Genomic DNA, 27402 nt, shown 5'->3' on the forward strand with positions numbered 1-27402 from the left:
GATCATGCCATCCCTCCAAGATGGGTGAATGTGCAAATAATCTCATCACAGGGACCACCAAGAGGCCAAAAGCAACATTAAGGGATCTGCAGGACTTCATGGCAACCATGCACACAGCAACAATTTCATGTGTTCTCCACAATTCTGAGCTGTGCGGTTGGGTAGCAGGAAGAACATACAGTCTTGTCTGAATTCTGCAGAAAGACACTCAGGATCTCTTGTTGTCAAGTGCAGAAAGGTCTTGTGGTCAGATGAGACTAAGGTATAATTTTTTGGCCCATCAGCCTAACACTCCTTATTGTCAAGCGTGGTGGTGGCAGCATCATGCTATGGGGCTGTTTCTCTTCAGCAGGGACAGGAGCTCTGGTGAGGATAGTGGGGAAAATGAAATAAAGATTTCATTTAATTTCATAGAGGATAAAATCCCAAACGATTTTAAAGAAAAACCTGCTATTCTTTGCGAAAAAGCTGAAGATAAGATAGGGAAGAATTTTACCTTTCAGGATGACAGTGACCCAAAGCACACAGCCAAAACCTACAGTGAAATGGATGGTAAAAAGGAATATCAATGTCCTGAAATTTAAGAGAAGTCACAATTTAATTGAAGTTGAACTCTACTGCAAAGAAGAATGGGAGAAAATAGTAAATTGTAGATGTGAAATGTTGGTAGAGTCTTATTCAAACAAACTCACTGCAGTTATCAAAGCAAAAGTTGCTTCTACCAAGAATTAATTTAAGAGTGTGCAGACCTATGCAACCAAGTCATTCAAAGTTTTTCCTTTTAAATACGTTTTTGAAAAACAGAGGCCTCTAATTTTCACTTAAACATTGTTGGTTTTATGTGTAAATAAAGCTAAAAAAAGTCTTCAAAGGCTTCACTTGTCTTGATTTAAGCCTTTAAGGCACAAAACAAAAATTTTAAAGTGTGTTTAAACCTTCTAGGTCCACTGTATATTTTCACAAAAATATATTTTTATGTTCAGGTTTAATGCTGGCAGAATCCACAGAAGAATGTCAATGAAACTACCTCTGCATTAAACTCAGCCTGCATAGTGCTGAGATTTCAGCACACTGGTTTGATACATGGTATGATACCTTAGCTATATTGGGTGATTTCACAAATGTAATCAATAATGTTGATCACATCAGCAATAATACTACTGCCGAAGACTCAAACTTTATCTCAAACAGCAGAAAATATGGTCATCAGTGGACAAGATGTATAATGTTGACCTAAGTCCTTGTCCTATTATGCTGAAAACATACTGTTTTAGACAGATGCATTTCTGCAAGGCCCTTAGAAAAAGTAACAAATGCCCAGAAGGTTGAGGCATCCCACTTTCTTCAGAAATGTTTGCTGACACTGGATTATAATTCTTCTCTTGCTTTTGCCTTTGGAGAGAGGGGGGACTTCATGTGACTATTCACTGACATCCTGGCAGTACTCACTTGGCTGCTAAGGAAACAAAGAGGATTGCATTAGTCACACACTTTAGCCTCTTAGCCTGATGGGGAAAGAAGGAATACATGAGATTTTTCCATTTAGGATTCAAAACCGTGACAATATATTCTTTCAGGTCCAGTCCAGTTTCATTAAACAGGACTCTGCAGTTGTCCAGAATAATGTAGACATTTTTTACTGTGAAAATGGTATCACCATGTACCTGTTGATAGCCCTGGACCTGACACTATGTATGCAGGGAAAGAATTAAATGTTTGAAGCAAGGTCCTCAACTTACGTTACCTGATCATTCTTCGTAACCTTTGCAAATCCAAATTTGCATTCTTTCTGCATATTTACATTTACAGTAATTTGGTGAGAGTCAGCTCATGTTTCAATGTGACTTAGTTGTATATATGTCAGTCATAAGATTAATAATAAAACTGAAAGTAAAAAATATACAGTGCCCCCCACAAGTATGTTAATGACAGAGTGGAAATTGATGTTTTCTACTTTAGGCATTTGCATTTGATATCAAAAAATGACTATGAGACCAAAGTAGAGACTAGCTTTCAGCTTTTATTTCATGCTGTTTACATGCACATATGTTTTTATCATTTCATAGAAAGAGCCATTTTAATGCTGAGTCTCTTTTTTCAGATGTGCAAAAGTAAGTCAACAGATGAATTTCAAACCAAATCAAAGTAATAGGTCTAATATTTGGTTGCATAGCCCTTTGATGCAATGACTGCATCAAGTCTACGACCCATTGACATTAAATGTGTGGCAACTTCTTTGGAAATGCTTTTCCAGGCCTTCACTGCAGCTGCTTTCAGTTGATGTTTGTTATGCTCTCTGTCTTCAATCTCCTCTTCAGCAAGTAAAATGCATGCTCAGTTGGATTTAGATCTGGTGACTAATTTGGCCAGTCTAAAACTTTCCACATTTTGTCATTGATAAAAGCTTTGGTTGCACAGGCAGTGTGTTTGGGGCCATTGTCTTGTTGCAGGATGAAGTGCCACCAATGAGATTGGAGGAATTGCTTTATACATAGCCAGACAAAATCCGTCTGTACACTTCTGAATTCATCCTGCTGCTGCCGTCATCTGTTACATCATCAACAAACATGGGTGAGCCATTTCCAGAAGCAACCATACATGCCCAGGCCATGACATTATCTCCTCCATGTTTCACAGATGAGGTGGAATGGTTTGGAACATGGGCAGTTCCTATCTTTCTCCACACTTTCGGCTTTCCTTCACGTTGATGAAGGTTTATTTTGGTCTCATCTGTCCATAAAACTCATAGAACTCTTCAGGCTCGTCTCCGTATTTCTGTTGAATTCTAATCTAACCTTTCAACTCTTGCTGCTGATAAGAAGTCTGTATCTTGCAGTATACTCTCTATAATTCTGCTGTCAAAGTCTTATGTGAACAGTGGGTTGTGATAGTTTGACACCTGCACTCTGTAGACTGGCGGCAATGTCACTAACTGTTGTTTTAGGGCTTTTCTTCACAGCTCGTAGGATTTTTCTGTCATAAGCTGCAGTTGTTTTCCGAGGGCCACCTGCTCTGTGTTCATTTTGAAGTCCACCAATGGTTTCTTTTTTTCATAACTTTCCAAACTGCTGTACTTGATATAGCCATTTCCTGTGCTATGGTTCTTAATGACTCTCATGTCATGTCTCATGTTCTGTCTTCTCACAGATTAGCTGTTTTTCTGCCATAGTCAGTTCTCTGGTTTTCATGCTGGTGTATGCCTTCTTGCTCCAAATGCAATCTTCACAGATGAAAAGATGAAGGCTGAAATCAAGGCTAGACACCCACTGTGCTTTTATGTGTGAACAATCCATGCAAAAGGAAACACCTGAGCAATGAGTTACACCTGTCAGTCATTCCTTAACCTACTTTTGCACACATGAAAATGGGGGCACTCAACACAAAAAGAGCCATTTCTCTAAAATGGTCAAATTTATGTTCATGTGAAGACCATTAAATAAAAGTTGATATTTCATATTCATCTTTTCATTTCAAATCCAAATACCTCAAGTTAATGGCAAAAATTACACATTCCATTCTACCGTTAACACACTTTTGGAGGGCATTGTGATAATGGGAAAAGTAAACGATGGATCCATGCTTTTTGGAATAGCCATTGCTTTTTGAAGGTGTGGCAGAAACAGTGCTAAATGACAAGCAGAAAAATATGTTCTGACAGTTACAGTAATGGTTAGTGCAATTAAAATGGACTCTATCCATATAAATGCACAATCCTAAATGTAAACTCTCAAAATTCTCTAATTGGTATATACAGAAATTTCACTATATTCAGTTATAACTTCTGATTATTATGATTTTTGTAAGGTTCAGTGGAATGCAAATAACATTTATCATTTGAGAAAAAAAGAGAAAGAAAGAGAAACGCACCCCCACATTTTCATATCGATAAATAGATTCAATGAGTACAGGTTCTTCATAACTACAAGATATTTATTTAGCATTTGGCAATAAAAACAATACAATCTTCTGTACACGGTCCAGGTATTTCAGGGAAAATAACATGGACTATCCTAATGGCAATTGTGATGGTATTATCCACTGCATGAACGTAATGCCAATACAACATGTTTATGCACAATCTGTCCATTTTTTCTCCACATGTTAAATATGGCCTAGCTCAATTATGTGAAATTACTACGGCCTGAACTGATGAAGCGACAGCTGTTGGTTTCTCTTTATCAGTATAATGCATGAGCTCTTAATAATTGCATGCTTTATACCTAGTTTCAGCGTGGGATGTTCCAGTCTGTTGGTTGAATAAGGCAACAAGGTAACACTTTATATTGAGAAATCTGTTCTATGTAATTGTTACATAGTATAACTACTATGTAAGTACACATTACTATCCAGTTACCAATGTAGATGAAGTCATTCGAAAAACCTTAGCTTTACCCCAAAACCATAGCATCCTCTACTCCAAACCTAAACTCAACCCTAAAAAATTGTCAAACCAACCCCAATACTTTAATTACATACATTTTGTAACAATGCAAGACATATTACAGTTCCACACAGTAATTCCACTTATATCATACATGTTCATTTAACAACCAATTGCATAGCTGTATTGATTCCTTAATAGAAAGTGTTTTAGGCAAGGAATATGACAACAGCATGAAGTAGGTCAAATGAACACTAGCTGACAGCCAGAGCCTTTTAGTGTCATTTAACATGGAACCACAGCATGGTCTATCACAGTTCAGAACTGAACTTTGGGATGGAAAGGTCATGTAAGTAAACCCCCACATTCTAAAGAAATTGACTTAAATGAAATGAAAAATATATCCTTTTCATAACATTTTTTTGCATACAGGCAGCGAAATAGTTTATACTGTTTGTAAAATTATTTGTAAATTAATATCACTTTTAGATAGATAACAATGAACCAAATACAAGAGAAGTACGAACATCCAGATATTAAATACATGAGACAAATTGACTCCTTTTTCCATGTACCATACTTTATGCATACATTGGCCTAGTATTTACAACTCTTTGAACAAGAAAAGAAAATGTAAAACTTTTTATTATTTACTCAGATCTTTCATTAGAGGTCCCATATGCAAAACGTTTTGCTTCGCAGTTCCATACATAAGCAATGCATTTGTTCTAAACGGGCACAACATCCATAACTTTGTAAAAAAAAACAAAAAAAAAAAAAGAAAATCTCACCATGATTTCAAAGGATAAATGAGATAGCAACATTTAAAACAGGAACATTTTTCTTCATTGTCTCTGCTTGAAGCATAACATCCAAACATTTACAGTACTATAGCAAGAAGCAACTGGGATGGAGGCAGCAGATTGGGTTAGGAGCATGTGGCTTCCCTCAATGATCATCTGAAAGGGTTCAGAGTACTTTCCAGCAGTGTAAACATCAGTTGAAATGTGACTTTTTTTTTCGCAAAGATTAGTGTTTGCAAATCCTGGTAAACTGAAATGTTAGTGTAATTTTTTCTCCTAAAACACTACTACATTTTTGCCATACTGTATAAATATGTCTTCCTTTGTCCAGCTTTCATTGTTGTGTGCAACATGTTCATGATTTAATACTTTTACCTTTACTTCCAAATGCTACATCCTTGGCTCTTTTTGTTTCAGTACATGCCACTTCAATTAGTTCAAGACACTGGATCTTAATTTCTCTGAAGAGAGAAATGTCTGTGGAGAAGAATGCCAAAATGCTTAAAAAGCTCTAAATGAATAGATCCATATGAATGACCAGTGTTTTATTTCTTAATCATTGACGTGAGTTATACGAATATATAACCATATATATGACCATATGTATATTGTATATATACTGTATTTATACATATATATGATTGGTAATTAAGGGAATACTCTCTATCTTATCTTTCAGAGAAACATGACCAGTTATTTGTAGAATCATTACTACAGTTATTTGTTGTAATGTTTTTCATTGTGAATTGAAGGCTTGGTGACTAAACACCAATTCACTGTGCTTTGTTTGAAGATTGTCACCACATTTCTGTTGATCTATAGATATTCTGTAGGTCCAGCATGACCTTGGCAGTCTATCACAGACCAATAGCTGAAATAATACTGCTGAAAGCTCTGGCATCAAACCAGACAATATTTCGCTATCAGCATGTAGCGAATGCCTGGCCTGGCCAGCATTCCTATTTTCAAAGTGAAAGTTCCTTCCACTGTGCAGTACAAACACCTCTACAATGTATGAAAAAAATCACAAGGTGCCTCTTGGGATTCTCCACCATTGCAGTCATTATATGAGGGTTAAATCCACAAGCAGGTGCCCTGTCAGAAGTTTGTGTCTCACATGTGCAAGCTAGTCCCTCAGGCTTACCTTGTGCCAATGTTTTTATATTGACACATGAGGAGGTTCTTGAAGGTCTTCTTGAATGTCACATTGCAGAGAGCGTAACATGCAGGATTGATGGTGCTATTGACGTAGCATAGCCAGTAGCCTATTGCCCACACTGTGTCTGGGACACAGGAGTGGCAGAAAGTGCTGATGAGAACCATGACGTTGTAAGGTGTCCATGTGATAATGAAAGCCAGAAGGATTGCAAAAATGGTCTTGGTCACCTTCTTCTCCCTGGCTGCCATCTGTCGCTTTCGCTTGACTTGGCTCCTGGCAATGCTAGCGAACTTCCGCGCCACTGTCCTGGGCCGGCTGACAGGGATGGAGTTGTTTTCAGCACTCGGGGGGACAATTTCAATGGCAGTGATGCACTCGTCCCCTGTTTGTTTGGTGACAATCTTGATCTTTGACCACTTGGAGGCAGGGTTTAGTCTGACGGGTAAAGGGTTGGGGGCAGGGCCCTCAGAGGCGGCCACACTATTGGCCCGCTCCTTGGTGTCTTTGGGGGCAATGCTAGCTGTGCTGGAGTCGTTGGAACTGTCCTTCTCTTCTGGCTGGACACTGGAGTCAGCTTTGGTGGAGACGGTCTCATCCAGCTTGCCGTTCTTCACTCCTTCAGCGCTGGACTCTGTGCTGGGCTTGGAGGAATTATTGTTGTTCTGCTTCAGGATGTGGCTCTTCAGCAGGCTGGTAGACTTAAGGGCCTTCTCTTTCTTGGTCTCGGGTTTCTGCTTTGACACACGGCTGCGGCTGGCCAGAGAGATGTGGATGTAGAGGACAGTCATGATGATGACGGGCAGGTAGAAAGCAGCAATGGCCGTGCCAAAGGTCACGGCGGGGTTGGAGAGGAACTGTATGTAGCACTCCCCCTCTGGGACTGTGCGCTCCCCCACAATGAACTGCCAGAAGAGGATGGCAGGTGCCCAGAGGATGAAGGAGAGGATCCAGGCTGCGGCGATCATCAGCCCAGCCATCTTAGTCGTGCGTCTGGTTGGGTAAGTCAGGGGCTTAGTCACGCAGAAGTACCGGTCAAAGCTGATGATCAGAAGGTTCATGACAGAGGCATTGCTGACCACATAGTCCAGAGCCAGCCACAGATCACACACCACAGGTCCAAGAGGCCAGTAGCCCTTGATGATGTAGACAGTGTAGAGGTTCATGGAAAAGACCCCGATTATGAGGTCTGCACATGCCAGGCTGAAAAGGAAGTAATTGTTGACCGTTTGTAGATGTCGGTTTACTTTGATTGAGAGCATCACCAGGATGTTTCCCACTACGGTGACGAAACTGAGGGACCCAGTTACCAATGCGATGAAGACCATCTCCACTGTCTTGTAGGGGCTCCCCTCCATCTGTCCCACTGAGCAGGAGTTGTTGCTCCTGGGACTGTTGCAGCTGATGTTGGCTGGATCTGCACTGCCAGACACATTGTACATGGAGCCTAGAGGAAAAACAAAATAGACCATAAAATTTAAAACAAAGTAATCTATTGATAATTTTAGCCTTCAACAGACTGATCTCAAATCTTAGCTTTAATTAAGTATGTGATATTAAGACCTATAATTAATATGTCACTGTAAGAAAAACCTGAAATGGCTCATTGTTGTGATGCCCTCAGTATAAGCTCTGGCACTGTTTCAAGTTGTTGGAACACTGTGGAAATAACTTACAAACAAGAATTCATGCAATGAAAACATTCTGTGAGGTTTCAGTCAATCTGTACACTATTCTTTCATTTTTTCTTTATTATGGATAATGTCATTTCATTATCATTTCCACTGGTGTGCATTTATTCATCTGCTGACAAAGTCCTATTTTTATTCCATACTTTCTACTGCAACTTAAAATAAAACATTCCCGTACATCTTGAAAGGCCAAAAACAGTACCATTGTGATCTAGGATCTATACGCAGTATCCACTGCCACAAATGTTTATTACACATCTTGGGGTTATTATGGCATAGGAATGGACAGTCTTCACAATGTCCTGGAGCTGGATAGCAATTAAATATCTGTTCCACATTATGACCTTTTCTCATATTCCTCAGTAACCAGTGGTCCTCTGGATATATGTTCATTAAGCTTGAAAAGCTGTTGACATTACAGACATTGAATTTAGACATACAGGAAAAATTCAAGGCCTCTATTAATATGCATTGAATTCTTGCCATGATTTTGATTAATTATTTAAGCGTGTCATTATTACTTTAATGCTGTAAAACTGAAGAGGAAGAGATCATCTTATGAGAACAAAAATGTTTTGCACTTCCCATGTACACAGATGATAAAATGTGAGGTATATTTGAGAAATAGGATTAAATAAGGATTAAATATTCATGTACGCTATTAAACTGTCATGACAGCACATGACATCCAGCACTGATTATGCATAACAAACACAGGTTGAATATTAATGTTGTTCCATGTATAACTCTGGTATTGCCAAATTAAACGTTGAATATTTTCATCCTTTTCACACCACATGAACAGTGTGTTTCTGCGGGTTTCATCATATCCCTTCAATTTAATAATTCTTTGTGTATATTTTTTACAGTACAGGAACACAGCATTGTAATACAAACTAAGCAGGGAAGCCACTGGTGCAACCTGAGTACCTCAGTGCTCCGGGTTCTGTTTTTTAAAGGAGGCGATTTCTACTCGGTGGTTTTGAAATTATAATACCTCAACTCTCCCAAGGCAGAGAGCAATCTGAAAGTGATGTCTGCATGAGCATCATGTTACATGTCTCACGTGGGGTGACAGTTGAAACAGAGAAGGTGTTTGTGAATGCTGTTAAAATAGGAGAAACGGGAACTCTTCATCTATTGAATTAAATAATGATGAATGTTATCAATATCAGTAGATCCTAACAATTCGTTGTAGAAAAATGTCAATGATGGTAATGTTAGTACATTGCAATTGTTTGTATACCACAGCAGTAACATAACTAATTACATCATAGATCATATTAACAGATTTCACTGGTACTTTCAAGTAGTCATTTTCCCAGTTCGGGGAATTTCAGGTAAGTTGTCGCAATGTAAATGAACCAAAATGAGCAAAGCAATTTTCCTAATATTAAGTGGTTAGGTACACTGACAAATACCATTAATGTTTACCATACCGAATATCCCGTAGCTAGAAAGGTTACATTACAAATTACAAGGTTACAAATAAGTTGTTAGAAAGCTGTATTTATTTAACATATTAGCACTCAACATTCAAATTATGGCACAGTTAATTCTAAAAAATACAAACAATTATTGTGTAAATTCATGGTAACAATACACTTCAACAGCATCCTCTAAAAACATACGTTTCATAAGGCAACAACACCATTTTGTCTGTACTCAATCTAATAGATTTAGTTTAACCATCTAACCGTACTCCATTAGTTCCAATAAAAGGCTACTAAATATTTTCGTTTCAGTCAGTCAATATTTACAATATTAACAAATTCATTGGCAAAGCAACTCTTAAATATTTGACAGTGTAATCAAACAATTTTATCATGCCTTTCAACATTACAATCCTGTTAAAACAGGAGAGACTAGACAGTTGACAAAACCAGGCTTCTTCAGCAATTTAAAGAGAAACTGAACCACTATTACATGTAGGATTGATTTGTCAGAGGTGCTGTTTCCATATTAGTGACGTGCAGTTTGTGAATGTTCATTCCTTTTGAAACAATTTTTTTGGTGAATCAATCTAATCGAACATTATCACGAGTGAATCAAACTTTAGTTAAGGTAATCAATCTTTCAGAGCAACCGAGTCAAGGCTAAAAGCATTCAATTCATGATATGTGCATAGTAGCATCAGATTACAATTTCGGCTAAAGGGTGTTGTGCATCCAGTGGACATGTGGGTATTGCATCTGGTGAAATAGGTCACAGCACAAAAAATTGTTAAAATAGTCTAAGTGGTAATATGTGAAATTATGTGCACAAATATCCTTAGTTCTGTGCCAGATATGAGGGACTGTGTCATTTTTCAGTAAAGCATTTATTTTGTTTGGATAACACAATCACACCTTTCAGTGTAGATGTAATAGTCTCTGTAGGAACACATTTGTAATCTAAGCTGATAACACAGAAAACAACTGGCTACAACTTTCACATTACTAAGAGCTAGCTAGCTATCAAACTAATAAATCCTCATCACATCTCATCTGACCAAATAGTTAACCACAGACACTGCAAGCAACCTGTTCTGTCAACTTTAGTACTGTTAGCTAGCTAGCTACCAAATTAACACTATAGTTAAAGACTAAAACAGTTCAGTTATTTATTTTTTAAATATAATTTAGATTTCTTTGTTTCCCTGGCACAAAAGGGGGGATAAATAACAACAAACACAAAACAAAAAAAAAAATCATCGTTATCGGCATCGGCTATCAGCCAAATTGTTATTTTAAACATTGGTATTGGTATCGGCCCAGAATTTCGCAATTGGTGCATCCCTAGTAATAAGGGGTACATTAGTTTTCATGCTACAACAGCCAGCTAGTTTAACTGACAGTCTCCACCAATGCTACTGTTAGCTACGAGGAAGTTTACATTTCATGACAGTGTCAGTGACAGTGAAAATAAAACAATTTTGCTCAGTGTTCATAAAATACGTTTTACATTTGCATAACCTACCTTGTTCAAAGTATCTGTCTAATATATTTTTTTTCTGACAAATATAATTTTCATTAATTTCTGGCTTTGTCATCCAACAGGTTTTTGTAGGCTGCCCTACATGTTTTCAATGAAAGTATTTGGAGGACTCAACATTTAAAGGTAACTTGTCATGCACAGTGTTACTTTTTTGTATGGTCCCTAGCGTAACATCTGGGCTGGCATACGTGTTGTTCCATACTCCACTACTGTATTGACTGCAGTGGGAGCTTGAAATAATGGCTGGTCTAGCATGTGGTAGGTGGACATTTGCCTTGGTGTTCTGTCTTCAGTAGATCTCCAAGGTTGCAGATCTAATAACCTGTCCTTGGTCAGTCTGTCTCATCCTACTCAGTCATTCTTTCCGACTTCTTGCAGATGGGCTCCTCTGTGTGGGACTCCTCAATGGCATAGAGGTACACTCAGCAATTCTTGCATTTTGTTCACTGTGCACTCTTAACCAGTACTGACTGGCTGCAGAAGCATCATCTGATTCTGATGTGTTGCTGTCCACAACATTCTGCCTCATCTCATCTCTCCAGCACCAGTTTTCTCCTTTTACCATCTAAGATTCTCATCAGAATCTCTACAGGAATGTCATTTACCATTAATAGTAAGTTCTTGTGTAGTGCCTGAATCCCTGGTTCCCCTGAGTTGGGCTGTATCCTAGAGCTGTGAATCTGCTCTGTTACCTTGTAAATGCCCTGCCCCCAGTAGGATCTCAGGTTTCGTGGTCCTCCTCACTTGTTAAGGTTCTGAACCAGGACTCCAAATTGAAAAACTACTCCTTGCTTTTGTTGAGTGTGTCTTGCCTCTGGCTCTGGCCTGCTTGCTGTTCTCTGAAGTGAGCCAGTATGCTACCTCTGCCCACTTCTATGCATGGCACTTTGGTGATTCCTGTGCCTCTCCAAAGTCAAGTTTAAACAGATGTTCCACCACAAGATATATGTCTGCCACATAACAGAAGGAAATGTAAGTAGCCTAATGTGCAGTTGTATACGGGGACCACTGGCAGAAGATCATCTTCCCTTCTCTGCTTCTCCTTCTCCTCAGGTGTTCTCTCTGTTGTGTCGCCCTGTGAGTAGATTGGGATGTTCTCATTAATGTCCCTCCTTTGTGTAGGACCAGTAAAACCGACCTCTTGCTGGGCTTGTTGGAGCAGCTTCTTGTGTGGCCAAGCATCCCTCTTCTCAATTTGCTGGAATTCTGTTCATTTCTTTTACTCTCAATACCTACTTACAGCCTACATCCTTTCTCTTGCAATCTTAAGTTCCTCTGGGCAGTGGTTCATGGATGTGGCCCTCCTCTGTCTGGTCTTGAGTGAAAATGGTTATGAATGTGGCTAACTGTACATCATTTAGACTGTACTGTTTCTTCCCATGCTGCTTTGTTCGGACATCCACTGGAACCTCCTCTCTGCATTCCATCACAAATTTGTTGATATTGAAGCGGCAAAGGGACAACATATCAGCAGGACTTTCCCTGTCCAGGACTTGATATCCAACCTGAATTAAATATGTTTACTAGCCCAGTCATGACCTATACCATTCTAGTTTACACTGCTCATGATGTACATTATGTCAGTGGGTTGTGATCTTTGTAGATGCACAGATCTTCAAATTTCTTGGAAAGCACCCTCTTAAGGATTTCATGATTACAGTTCCACTTGGTGTTAATGTTAGCGGCCCATAGTCTATGACCGTCAGACTCCCATTCTTCTGTTGGTAAAGGACAGCACCCAGACCATCCAGAGACATCTGCATGGTCCTCCCCTTCACCTACAGCAGCTCATATGTCAGCTTGGAAAAGTCTTAGCTCTAGGTGTGGAAGAGTTTATGGACTATGCCCATCATTCCAACATTTGTGTGCTTCACGATAATACAGAAACACTGACTGTGATCCGTGTAAATGCAATCTATTCCTTCAAAAGAAAATATCATTTAGATTCTTTGCATTTATGCGAAAAGTTGCACTTACGCAAAACACACATGAACAGATAAGCTTCCCTGTCTTGGTATATCCAAAAGCAACATTTATTTGTAGTTAATGGCTCACTTGGATTGAATTATTACTTTGGAGGGCTGACCTCTACTGGTGAAATGCTACATTTAAAAAAAGCAGTCAACATTTTCTGTAATGCTGCTGATAGCAATGTAACAAATAAGGCATTGCTACAGTTTAAAAATATTTGTGTCACCATACCCTTGGATCATATCAGCACGCTTCTTAGGGAATTTTGTGTGAATCAGAAGCATTGTAAACAAAATTAGAATTCATGCTGTTGTTGCATCAAAAATGATGCACGATTTGTCATCGTAGCTGTAGGGGGCATTGAACATAATAGAGAAAACTGGAAAACATAAGTTATGTACAGTATTTTCATTTTCTTTGGAGTACCACCTTAATTGGTCATGTTACTGATTATGTGTCTACGTCAACATTTGTATGCATTTCTCCAAATTCACAGCTATACTGTGTGGTGGACTCAAATACAATTTTAAGATTTAATGAAGAATTTTAAAATATGATGAAATACTCAAACCTAGTAAATTAAATACATGGGGTTACATTACATTCAAATGAAATGTGATGAGCAAATGAAAATATAAGTTTGAGAAGAGGTGGGAGTAAATGAGCACAGTGACTTTAAATTGCAATTGGTGAAAAAAGGTTTGGAGAAACCAAAAGCAACTGGAAACAACAAGCCATTTAAAAGGTATTGTGTTTAACAGCAAATGGATGGAATATGAAAATTCAGTCCAGATCATGGAGTCAAGTAATATGTATGTCCCTGGACTATGGAAAAGAAAGAGAAAAAGAAAGAATATTAAAAATGTTATTAGATCTCTGTGTTGCATTGCTGGAAGGACAGGTATATTTCAGATAGCACAGATATTCTACAACTGTATGTTCTCGTGTTATTGATGGACTCGGTGAAAAAAATACAACCCCTTTAGCATCAACATTGCCTTCTCTGCATCAAAGAGAAGCTTGTTGTTTTTCCTATTTAAAGGCAGTATCTAGGATTTGAGTGAAAGATACATCTAAAGAGATCTGTCTGTTTAAATCCATATTTCATTCTAGTGGGCTTGCTGAAAATAACCTATTCTTTCTGAAACTCATCTGATATAAATATCATCATCTTACTCTTTCCTCAGAGCATCCTCGAGTAATGTCTGTCTTTCGGTCCAGACTGATCTCAATCATCTGAGATGTCTTTGGATGCAAGCTGGTGGCAGGCTCATTTCTTTCATACATGAAAGACAGTTAATAAAGATATCGGCTGTAAGTCAGCTCTGATTTTGACAAAAAGTGCCTGCATTTTGTTTCCCATCAAATATTAATTTTCCCCATAGTCTTCTGATATAACCCTGATGAAAACCACTGATACGGAGTCAGCTCAGGGGCTGACCACACTAAATTCCACTGACAATGGAGTGCACTTTGAATTAACTATGGTGTCTTTTCAGGTGAAAAAACTTAGTAGGCAGACATTCAAGATTTAATCTAATGAGCATTTCAGAAGCTTTGATCCAATTCCTTATTGTGGTGACTACAGTCACTGGTAAATTGTAAGAAACATATTACAATAAAAAGTTACAGGATGAACATATTTAATAAGAGCAAACGGCACAATTCACAAGCTCAGCTTGTCCAGGTACAAGCTGATGAATGGTGCACTCATTGAGTCACCTGGTTGAGTTAAGACATTCAGCTGTGCCTCTGTGAGATCATCAATTTGTTGCCAGAGTTAGGGAAAGACTACTTGAAGAATAATGAAGTAAAGACTGATTTCATTGTTAAACGAGAGACCAGTTTCCCAAATAAATGGTCAATACTTAGCTCAGCCCAGATGAGTGAATTCACCATGGAACCAAACCTTTCATTCTGCAACGAATGCAGGTAAGGAGTCTTTTAATAAGCAACATGCAACATGGAAAGTTCAGAAATAGCCATTTCAGTATAAAATGTTTGTAATCAAAAATAAAGGATATTATCTGGACTCCTAGCTATTTCTGAACTGTATTTCTCTAAAATTAGTGAAAACATAGTGCAACAGTGGCTCTTTGACACATATAGGCAGAAGTTTATGGAATAGATGAGGGTGACAGTAAAATGTTGTCTCTTTCTGAATGACTTATTATTTTGGAGATACACATTTTGAAGACTTTGTACTTTTCCAATAAACTAGACACTTCATCATGCCAGTTATTCATTCAGTCATTCTTTTTGTCCCCAAGAGAAAATCTGTCATTTAGACATCTGTACATATTATACAAATCCTGGATATATTTGAATGTTCAGAGAGATTACGCTGTTTGCATTCTATATAATAAGACAACAATTTAAGGAATAAATGGAATGTATGTTAAAGCATTTGTAACTGCACTGTACTGTATTAAAAATGAATAATTCCATGCTTATTACAGCAGCTACAGTATATCATTACTATTTTCAGAATGGACATTAATTAAAAACAATAGCTGCACCTAAACCAATACCTGTGTGTTTTCTCAACTATATATATATATATATATATATATATATATATATATATATATATATATATATATATATATATAAATCAAATCCTGACAACAACTCTATCAATATTATTACTGTAGCATACCTAACAGCTGCACACAAGAATGGGACTGTGATAATGGCTATGGCACTATAATTTTTAACATAGCTCTCATAAATAACCTTCATAATTGAAATGCAAAATAATATTCTATACATACATCAAACACAAGGCATTGCTCTGTTTTTTCAAAGCACACATGCATAAATCAAGTACACTGATTTTTACATGTTGAGGAAATGGTTTTGACATTAATATAGTTAATTGACAAATCAAGAATAATCATGATGTTCTCCATGCACTTTGGCTGCTGTATAATCACTGTATCATCTCTGTATTATCAGGGAGGTGGAAGGGCTCGGGTGGTTTAAACTGTGAACACCAAGTCTGGGGAAAATCAAGAGAACACAGAAAGGAACAAATAACTTGTTTATAATTCACACAATGTTTTATCCTGCTATCATCCTTATAGGACTGCCATATAGGATAACAGCCAGAAATTTATAACTTGGGAAAATTGGTAGAGCAAAACACAATCTGTCCATAACAGGCCACAATCTGGGAGACTAAAAGTCACAAGATCTTGCTGAGGCATTTTAATGTTCCATCCTCAACATATTTTTTAGCATTGACAGTTCCACTGGAAAACCCAGGTCACAAGAAAGTGCTCATCAGTATGCAATGTAGTCATGTTACTGAAAAGTGCAGTTGCGTAATGAATAGACACTTCTGCCAAGAGCATTACACTTGGACCTCTCTATCAATTGGTCTGTTGTCAAAATTAGCATATTGTTTTCCTCTTCTCCATCACATTTACCGGTGCTCATCAGGATAAGCTGAATAAAACTTTGATTTGTCACTTAGAAGTTATGAGTGCCATTACTGGTGAGCAGTCACTGGGTTTATGCATCCTTACAGTTCACCTGAAGATCTGTGGATTGTTATGACCTGGCTTTGCCGATGCAGTAGAGCTTGCAGTGTAAAGCCAGCCATGAAGATGGAGAATGATAATGTCTTGATTTTGGTGTAATGTTGTGACATGTGGTGTCCCAGACTGTAGCCCCATCACACCATTGACAGCCATTGGCTGTAATGTTATCCCAGGCAGAAATGTGTGGACTGTAAACAGTCAGCAATAAGCACTGGGTTTTAATCAACATTTGCCCTTAACTGGCTCATAATTAATTGAAAAGCTTTTTTCTCTCCTAACACAGTTCAGCAAGTTCAGCGATCACCAAAGTTAAGTAAATAAATTTTGTTTTAGGTAAAAACACTAGCATTTATTTGAGAAACAAAGTTAATTTAAGCCAGGCCATAATCTTAGTCTCGAACATAACTGATGACAAAAGGATTGGAAGTCTTAAAAGGCATATTGCTTCCTTTGTATTTGTATTTTTAATTTCACCAGACCTGACATTCAGTGGATTAAATCATGACCTGTGCCCAGCCACTTCAGAACAATGGGGTGATGTTGTGCCTCTGCAAGGTATGTCATCATAAGGGGAGTTCAATTACTTAAATTAACAAAAAAAATCTAATTCATTTTATTTCATTGGAAATTTATTTTTCTAAAGATATACATTAACACAAGCAAGGTTCTTTAGGGATTTTAAACACTTTTTTGTATCTGACATCTCTCCACCAGCAGGGGTCAGCACAGAGCCCAGAGCCAACTTCAAGCTTTTATGAAACTACTTTCTTCAAATCTATGAGAAATAAGCACATCTGGAAAGAATGGGCTTTAGGGATTTCATGGAAATTCCTAATTTAGATGATGTTGAACTAGCAGTTTATCCACCCACTGATTATCTGTCCATAATTACTGCCTTGACAAACAAGTCTAATCTCTTCCATTTATCCATTTGTTCATTCATTAGTTCATTTTTTCTTACCATCACTGGTTAATGTATGAGAACTGAGGGGGCAGTTCTCATGGAAATGGGTAAACAAGTCAATGAAGGATAAACAGCAGCACTCACATGACAAGATCAAAGAGTACTTGGATTCTCAGGACCTGCCAAGGATCAAATAAACCTGACTTTGATGGACTTTGTTTAAATACCAAACAGACTGACTTGGCCTATTTTGACCTTCTTCACTGTGTAGCACGATGCACATAAGGTCAGCAGTGTTTGTTAGTCTTTAGTGAAATTCTCTGAGGGGAAATTAAACGTGCTAGGTGATCAATGGCGAAGCTTCTTGCCTTTTCCGTTTATACTTCAGTTTGAACATCGTAACATCACAAGAAGATCCTGGAATGAAAAATAAACTTGTGTGTGATTGTGAGTGTGAGTGTGATGATTGAAATTCCTCAGAAGGTTCCTCAGATTTATCCTGCGTCAGGATCTGAGCTCTCAAATGCATGCAATTTCCTGAGGCAATTTCATTGTTTTTCAAGGACAAATTCAAGCAAAATGCATATGAGCTTCTTCACCTGCACAACAGAGGTTGTCTCAGTCTCCTGATTAGATCTGGAGTGCAGGGTTTGATGAGTTTGCACTTAAAAGCCAGTCCCTTACATGACAGACTGACAAGCCTTAGGAAGATGTTATTGGTGGGTAGATAGGGAGCTGCTCCACCACAGATGGGATTGTACTTGAAACATATGAACAATGATGCTTGTGGTGTCTTGAGAGCAGAAGTAATCCAGATCCCTCTCATAAGAGGTAGCTCTTTCAGCAAACCACCATCTTATAAGTGCAAGCAAATGTCAACAGGCCCTTTCTGTTGTTGCCGTCCTCCTATGAACCCCACTGTTACTTGATCACATTTGTCAGGAAGCCTTTTTAGGGAACTATATATATATAAAAAATATTCTTCTGAACTTCCAAAATAAATGACTTGGTTCTCCACATAAGGGTCCTCCTATTGCAATAGATGTCTAGGGCAGTGATATTAGGTACTGAAGCATATGAAAGGCTCCTTAGATCATAAATTAATTACAGCATGAAAATGATTGAAAAAAGGAATGCTTTGAGCAGTGAGCAGTTGAGAAAATCAGGCTAACTTAAGATAACAATATCAGACACCTTTTTCAGTAGTGATGTCTCTTAAAATAAAGTAAAAGAGCAACTAAAATGTGCAAATGTGCACTAGTGTATCTGAGTATTAATGTGTACTATATAATGTGCTGTAATTATATTTCAATAACAGTTAAACTGTTACTTGACTAAATTAAATATTATTCCAGTTTCTGTATGTCTGTCATTTACTGTGTGCTTTCCATGAAGTTAAGTCCTACAGGCCAGTCCATCTACTGCATGGCAGCTGTTGAGTATACAGCTGTTTGATGCATAGCCACTTGCAAGCCTATGTTAAGAAATGTAGCTGGAGGTGTTTTCACTTGCCTCGTCAAAACCCAACCAGCTGCACAGCACAGGCGGTTTATTCTTCCATTATGCTGACCACTTTCCCTCTCTGTCAACAGACACCTATTAATGACCTCGTCATTTATTAATGCAGCACTTTTGTTTTTTGAGGTCCATAATAAGGCATTATGAAATATTACCTATAAACACCACAGACAGTGAGGACTCCAACTTGATTATACATTAATAATTCTAATATACAGTGAAATACAGAGCCGTCGTCACAGAGAGTACCAAAAGCACATTCTGCTCAGACAGATTTCAGTGGGTGTGGAACGCTATCATGGTTTGCAGGTTGCCAGCACAGAGCGGCAGGATGGAACAGACAGCAGATGTTTCTGATAACTAAATGCAGCTATGCGAGCAATAAAAATTCGGCATGCACCAAGAAAACTACAGGATCACAATATTTATGTTCTATGCATATAGCAGTTAGATTTAATATGCAGCCCCTTAATCTGAAGCAACACATTTTTCATACTTATTTAAAGCTACATTATGAATAAATAAAATAGTGGTTTATTTCCCCAGTTGGGTAAAGAAAAGACTATGCCTGGTTTTGACTATTTTTATACATACCAGTAGAATAAGCTTTCAAAAGTGGTCATTGTAAAACTGTCCCTGCCTTCAATCCAAGTTTAAATTCTTATCAAATACCAATGGCTGGGTTTCAAATATTTCATCAATTAGTGACGTTCTTTAATTCCGCTCCAGTGCATACAGTTTCGAGCTCAGTGTGAAACCAGACGGTGCATGAAAACATGTCAAAGATGAGTTCTGAACTCGATTTTGTGGATTGTTAGAAGTGGGGCAATCCCAGCATGCTTGGTTCTCACTTTAATTCTACGTGCTCATTAGTTCAGGGCCTGTACTGTGCTGTGTGACTTTCCTGGTAACTTTTCAACTTTGTTTTCCCTCTAATGAGCGAGGCACTGGTGCTGATGTGCCACCATAATGAGCAAAAGGATGTCACGAAACAAGTTGGGAATTATGACCTTTTTACAATTTGCCAAAAAGATTATTTTTCATTCATGTTAAAAAAAAAAATGGGCAGCTAAATAGGGCACTGAACAACATTCAGAACACCATACACATTTGGAGGGCTTAATGTTGTATTAAAAACCTTTTTGTACTCTGTATGTATTCAGGTGAGACTTGTGGTGTTCCTATTAATTTGTAATAATTAGTTATGCTTTTCCCCGTTTTGGAATTGCTCATCGTGCATTAGGCTCTACACACTGCAACAGCCTCTGCACCCATGCAGGGACGCTGAGGCAGGATAAATGCAAACCCCGCCCCCAAAAAACCTGCATGCAATCAGTGGCTATTTTTCACACAAGGAATCACAGAGTACACTGCAATGAATTAGCCACTCATTGGAGGATAGGTGCTACACCTCTGACATCATCTGAAAAATTTGCTGGTGCCTGACGAATCACAGGGAACCTGACAGCAGCGATACGGGGAAACCCTGTCCAACCCTACCCATCCCTATCCCCGGCAAGAATCCAGATGGTTCCGCTGTTTTGGGCTCCCAGTCGTTGCCAGCAGAGGACAGCACTGGGTTCTAACCCAGGCTGCAGGGCTTAGCTTGCATTCAAGATGGCATCTGGCTGACTGAGACACTCAAGCATTAAGCACATTAAGCTCAATTTTTGTCTAAGTGTTAATCTACCATGTTCAACTTGCTTGAAGCACATCTAGATATTGAAAACAAGCCCCCTGCACCCCCCCCCCTTTCTACCACATGATCAGGGTGTTCAAGAGCATACAGCATATTCCCTGAAACAATACTGCATGTAATAAATCGACTTTGGCACAGGTTACTGTCTCTCAGTACAGCATTGTTGCAGCCTGTGCTTAGCCTTCAGACCCCCCATCTTAATGGGACAAATGGCTCAGTTTCAGTGGCTAATTAAGTCACTTAATCCCCAGGATAAATAAAACTGTCTGGTGTGGTTTTGTTTAGAGATCGAAATTGCTGCATTAACTAAAATCAGGGGTTTAAGGACAACAACCTAGAGACCCGGTTTATGCTCCCTAAGTGGTCAGGCAAGTCCCCTAAGAGCAAGCTGCTGAATTGATCCATTATTCCTTGTATGTTTTTGTTCCTCTTGAGTAGAATTGGTGGGATGCGCACAGCTAATGGCATCAGAGGTGCCTGATAAATGGTGAAACCTCCTGGGGAAAGAGAGGAGTCTGCCTTGGGGGTAGATGAGATGGGAGACATAAATAGCAGCATCCCTACATGACAATACGACGCTGAGGACTGCTGAGATGGAAGCCGTAATGTGGTGGGAAATATTAACCATGACACATTTCATCAAACCATCCATTAACAAGGCAGAGGGCTCTGTGACATTCAATGTGATTGGTCTTCCTGCTCCTGCATGGGGGTCACTGAAGGGAACACAAAACAGACTCCTCAAATGTCATTCTGAGAAAAAGTATGGTTCAGCATTTAATGCGTTTAATTTGGTAACCCAGTCTCAGTTGGTGCCACTAGTGTATAACGTCCAGATATTCTCCACTGTTCAAATCAAAGTTAAATCACACAAAGCATACCATTCCTGCACATGTGAATCAGTGCCTCTGCATTTACTCTGAGCTGTGGCATTGAATCATGTCTGGCCATGCTTCCAGGCAAGAAAGAGAGCGGTAGATTATAACTGAATGGGCCTGTCCGTGGGGGACCCCTTCATCAGCTGTAAGAGGCAATGATAATATCTTTTTTGCATTGAGGAAATAGCAGCAAACCCCTGAAGAACTGGAATAAAAATCAATAATGTTGATAAAGAGAGTCATTTAATCCTTCCTTTGTCTTTCAATAATGAAACAGAACTGCTCAGCGCTGTGATAACTAGGGGTGAAAAAAGAATAGCATTTGCCATCTTAAGTGCTATAAAATACCAAGCTAAAGGGAAACAGTTTGTGATTCCACTGTTCACAGAGTCCTAAGCCTCCATAATCATGGGTATTTAAGCGCTTCCTCTCCCAAAAGGAGTTGTGTTTCTGAAGCTCACTGGGCTGTTGAGGGAGTGTGATTTCCCCCCAGGCCCCCTGCACCGTGTGAGCTCGCAGCATCTGTGCCTGGCACTGGCGCAATGAGCCGCTGCAGCGACGGCACATTAGCACCCCAAAACTGGGTTAGCACGCAGGCGTGATGGGACGCTGAACTGGAGGGCGTGCGTTAACACGATAAGAGAGTGAAACACACTCACCCCCCCACCACCACCTCTCATCCCTCGGACAGACTCTTTCTTCAGGTTTGTCCGCCGCACCACCCATCATAGTCGGTCGGGCTTACCCATCTGCATGGTGGACAACCAATTCACGTGCAACGTTGCCACAATGTTTCCATAATGTTTCCATTTTGTGACGCACCAGCAGAAAGGCTGTGCATGCCTCTGAACCTTCCCATAGACTCACCACATTAAAATGTGAAAATACATTTTTGTGATGTTTGTGGAGTACAGTCTGGATTAACCACTTGCAGGATGATTACCATGCTAACATGATGTGTTCCAATAACATTTTGTAACACATTTTGCCAAACAAAATAACCTTTTTAAAACATTATGTACCAGCAGGAAAACCTCTCATATCTATACAGCAAGGCTCACAAGTGAGCATAAGTCCAGAACAGAATGCAATTTCAGGACAAGATTCATTCGGTTATAGAGGGGCAGATCCAGATGTTTAAAAATTAAGGTGCAAGAAAATGATGGCTTCTCATTGTTAAGTTGGTATGGATAATTACTGATGTCCTTAATTGGAGCTGGGCTACGTGGTTCTGAGGGTTCAGGTCCCCTTTCAGACCAATGGAATTGGTGTTGTGTAACTTGGATGCTGTAGTCTAAAGCCTATCGGTAATTATAGTGAACAGCGTGGTTGTTTAGAGGAGGGGTATGTAGCAGAGCTCAGAAGGACACATCAGTCTGCTACAGAGGGTGATGTCATTCTGTAGAGTCAGGACCATACTGTGATTAGTTTCCTTAGCTTAGATTGTTGTGTGTTGTGCTGCGTGATTCAATTCCATGGTTCAGCTCTAATGTTAAAATGAGTACAGGTTTCACCCCTTCCTCCAAATCCTTAAATAAATGTGTCACATTTAAAGATAGAGCGACTTTTTTCCCTAACAAAACTAGGTCACAGCCAGTCTTAGGAGAATGTGTTTTTGTGTTTTAGAAAGGAAGGGGGTGGGGGGTGGGGGGTTTGATGATGACAAGCCTTTTTATTTTGAATTTGATGTCATGAGGAACATTATCCAGTTCTGAAACAATAGACTCTGCCATCATTTTAACAGTGTGTGTCCCTGTACTGTTGCGATCCCTGGTTCAAATTTCCAATGCTGTATATAGCCATAACTGTGTCACATCTACTGATGAAAAGACATTAAAACGTTGCTGGGTGTCTGACTATTCCTGCTGTACATTTTTTATTATGATCCTGCATTTTTAATCAGCAGCAAGTCATACGTGATCCCTTCTCTGGCTGCCTCTGAGACATACTGTGTCAAATGGGGAATTTACAGATCTGTCATCCAGGTGTCAGGAAAGACGACTGGAGATTTCTTCTCTTCTTTCCAATTAGTTTTGGCTATTGCGGCAGAGCCACACGCCCTCCTTGTCTTTCAATTCATCATCTGCATATCAGCTGCATCAACGGTAAGAGATCCAGCAGAACTGGACTCTTCTGGAGGACATCGTTGAACCTTGTGTCTCAACAAGTCAGTGAGGTTGAATTGTACTAGAATGGATAATGAACCTATTGCACATAATGATAAGAATAGTCTTACGGGCTAACCACAGAACTGGAAGATTGAGTCCCTGCCCCTCTCCGCAAAGCTGCCTTGGATTGATATACGCTGTCGGACGGCTACCGAGAGCTCTGCCGCTTGTAATTATTCACTTAGATCAGGGAGCCTTATTTTGCATGCCTTTGATAACTGTGGAACTGACACAAATCCCAGCAGTCAAAATGTTAATTTCTGCTTACACTCAGGAGGGAAAGCTTTGCATTTCATTAAGGATGGAAGTCCCACAGCTTAAAGCAACAGTTCAAGAATGTAACATATTAAATGTGTCTTCATTACCCTGTGGTGAAATAACATACAGCATACAGCAAAATGGAAGGACTCTAAGTCAGGTTGAATGTGATTTATAGTGACGCAGTGAGATACACAAGGTAACGAGGGCACCCAGTGAGTTTGAAATGTTAAATATGCGAATAATAAGAGGACATTAGTGGAACAGTGTGGTTATACTCCTCATGCAGAACATGAATACACGCATTTACATTAAGAGCTAATTGCAAGCAATATTGTGACTGATACTGCTTCGGACCAACACAGTCAGTTCTGCATGGATTATCAAGCTCACCATTAGTAGGCTATAGTAATGCGGCAACTTCAAACCCACAGCATTACTGTTTGTAAATACATTTATTGAAAATAATCTAAATGGCATTTTCATGAATGAAGCAGAAGAAACTTGACACCAGGGAAGAAGCTAAACACAACAGTACAAATGCAGGGGAAATTTGTGTTTCCCAGATCCTACAGGAAGGCTGGGAACTTTCAAATTCAGCGCTGCCGTAAGCCATCCGATTGGACGTTATAGGTGTTTATATGCCATTTTCTTGTCAAAAGGGGAAAGTTCTCAAATTACTCAGACCAGTAATCACAAAATGTCACAAAGTGCTCCTCTGGTGGCTCATGTCAAAAAGATTTGTCACCTAAGAAATAAGAACACATGCAGCTGTTAGCCCAAGCTCCACTGTCAAAAGACAGCACACAGGCATGCTCTAGTGAAATGCAATTTTCACTTTGTAGGTCCAAAGCTTCCAGAAAAAAAATTGTAAATTTTCTGATTTGAAGAGGTTTCTTGCTGCTATTTCTGCTGAAAGATTAAACATGCTTAAGGTTTACCACTAAACGACAATGGATTGCTACAAAAATGTCACTAACAGCAGTATGGCAAAGGGATTATCAGCAACTACTTTCAGAACAGACCATACAGTTAATTATTTAAAAAATGCATCTTTATGAAACATGAATGTTGGGGTGTCACTTTTTAAAAATACATTTATTATTTCATTCATTTACTGTTTTAAATGAATCCTGGGACTTGAACTTTAAGTGCTTTCTTATATCATTTGAGGAAAAATGACCTTGTTACAAAAACACATTTTAAAATTTCATTTCATTTTTAAGTTCTGAAAGACACACTTTATATGAAAACGTCATCTAAACCATTGTATATTTGCTAAAGTCAGTAATCTCTAAACAAATTTCCTGCCATTATGTCTATGTATGCATGTGTGCCTGTGGGTCCCTCTTTCAAAAGTGTACATACACTGGACAGGTTCCAAAGTAAACACAGTAGCCATATAGCCACAGTTGAACAGATGCTATTCATATCCCATGGCAGATCATTAGTATTCCGTGTTGTGGAATGATTCCATAATTCATAGCAAAGTATATGTGGGATATAGAGGCCTCATCTTCAATTCTGATCATTTGGAATCAGCTCATATGTTTCACGCTTTTCAGTTTTCTTGCTCGTATTAGTAGTATTATTAGTACCTTGGTATGTATGTTTTCATCCGCGTTTCTCTGTGCGGGACTGTTACCCACTGACAATACCAACTATGAAGACAGGCGCAATCAAGATACCGGTGGATAAAGGTGGAGTTATTTCGTATTTCTTGTATGCGCACACACAGCTTTTCATCTTTGTCCAACACATTTCTGCGCTGGTTTACGCCACCTCTCCCCCTCTCCCCAGTTAAATATTCTAAATTTGGAATGGATATCCTATGTTTATACTTATCCCTTCATTTTTATTTGAAACTAATTTACTTCCACAGCGCAAAGTATGTATTTGAGTTAATATTTCCACTATTTTTGGCAGCCCAGGATAGTTATTACTTTAGTTTCTAACATATAATAAACCAAGTTCCTTCATGGAAACCTTCGAAGTGGTGAGAGAAAAAAGACAAAAGTTTTAATTCTGAAAGCGTCCGTTTTGTGACGCTACAATAGAGATTATGTGAAAGTGACTTACATTGGATAACGTGCAAATGGCAACTAATATTCACGATAACAACATAAAAATCTCCCCAATCAATCTGAAAACAACATCTTGTTGTAACGTCTGCAACCTTTTAATGTTTTGTTTGCCTAATGCGGTCTCTCAAACCTACTCATGTAGGTTGTAGCCTACCTTCTTTAAAGTATATACCACATCAGATGATCGTTTCTACTTTGCAGATTACAACGCAATTGGCGGCAAGTGTACCAAATTAAACTGATGCGTGGTTCTGAAAAAATGTATGTTGGAAATAAGGAAGCTGCGCAAGAGCCGAAATTAAAATGCAAAAATGTAAGAGCAATCCCTTGTTCTTAAAATAGGAAATGCAATTATAGTCACTGACAATTTCTTTTGATATTTGCGTATCAAAAGAAGGACAGCCCATTTTAATGGATAAGGTGGAATCGCTACATGAAATTCTCCCATACAATAGAGTATAACGATAACACAGAGGTAACTACTGTATTATATTCTTTAAATATCGGCGAAAGTTTATCTGTAGCTGTATACATGTATAAACAGTATTATCAGTATCAGGAAGCATCGTGGTTCTGTTTACTTGATTCACACACCTATAACATCATTTAAATCAGGTGTATTAAAAACATAAACTCATAACTAAGTTTCAGTACGGTGTGTGAATTATCTTTTTTCTTCAAACGTACTTTAGATTATCCCTATGACAAAAATATAACCGCATTTCACTAAGTCATTAGTACATTAGTAGTTCACTAAGATTGTACATTCATAGAAACAATCATACGCTGGGACATCATCTAAAGTAACTTACCATTTAAGTTCCAGGACGCAAGCCAGTCAGCTCCTGTGATGTTAGTGCCACTCATGTTTCATGGTTTTCCAGTTGCTTAAACAAGCAGAAAAAACCTTCTCAAATATTACTCTAAAAAAGTTAGCCCTCACTCATGTTAAATGGGTTGTCTTCATTTTGCATGATTTTTGCTTCTGTCTCACTTTACATCACATCAGACGCTCTCATTTTAAAACGCCCCTCATCACAATGTTAATGTCTTGTTAAAGAAATCACCGTTCCAAGTTACTGTTGACTGAAACGCCTCGAGCGGAAGAGCCAACTTCTTTTTAAGAAGGAGGTACTTTAGACGCCGCCAGATGTGCCCCTCATCTGCAAGGAACTGATTTTTTACAGTTTACAGACACCAAGGCAGCGGAGTACAAGTGATGTCATATAGATCTAACCAATCACCTGTCCGCTCCTGTTTCGTCTCGCTCCGAATCTCGGATTCAACCTGAAGTAAAACGGTGTAGTTATTCATAGCAATGTTAAATACTGTCTGGTTGTTTTAGTTGTCTGTCGGGTTCTCATGTCATT

General features: G+C 38.8%; 1 protein-coding gene across 1 annotated transcript; it reads right to left on the reverse strand.

Moving 5' to 3' along the window:
- Positions 1–5881: 5881 nt before the first annotated feature.
- On the reverse strand, positions 5882–27188 carry LOC118788483 (muscarinic acetylcholine receptor M4-like). The gene is made up of 2 exons (XM_036544498.1): positions 26845–27188; positions 5882–7787 (listed from the first exon to the last, which is right to left on the reverse strand). The coding sequence occupies exons 1-2, from the start codon at positions 26897–26899 to the stop codon at positions 6325–6327; spliced, it is 1518 nt and encodes a 505-aa protein (XP_036400391.1). The 5' UTR covers positions 26900–27188; the 3' UTR covers positions 5882–6324.
- Positions 27189–27402: the final 214 nt, after the last annotated feature.

Source organism: Megalops cyprinoides, chromosome 13 (genome assembly GCF_013368585.1).
Source record: "Megalops cyprinoides isolate fMegCyp1 chromosome 13, fMegCyp1.pri, whole genome shotgun sequence".
NCBI classification, from domain to species: domain Eukaryota; kingdom Metazoa; phylum Chordata; class Actinopteri; order Elopiformes; family Megalopidae; genus Megalops; species Megalops cyprinoides.

What these genes read in the sequence shown, in the direction of transcription:
- LOC118788483 (XM_036544498.1), bottom strand. Translation starts at nt 26,899, where the DNA reads ATGAGTGGCACTAACATCACAGGAGCTGACTGGCTTGCGTCCTGGAAC. An exon ending in TGCGTCCTGGAACTTAAATG is followed by an intron (nt 7,788 to 26,844) that starts GTAAGTTACTTT and finishes TTTTTCCTCTAG; the next exon opens with GCTCCATGTACAATGTGTCT.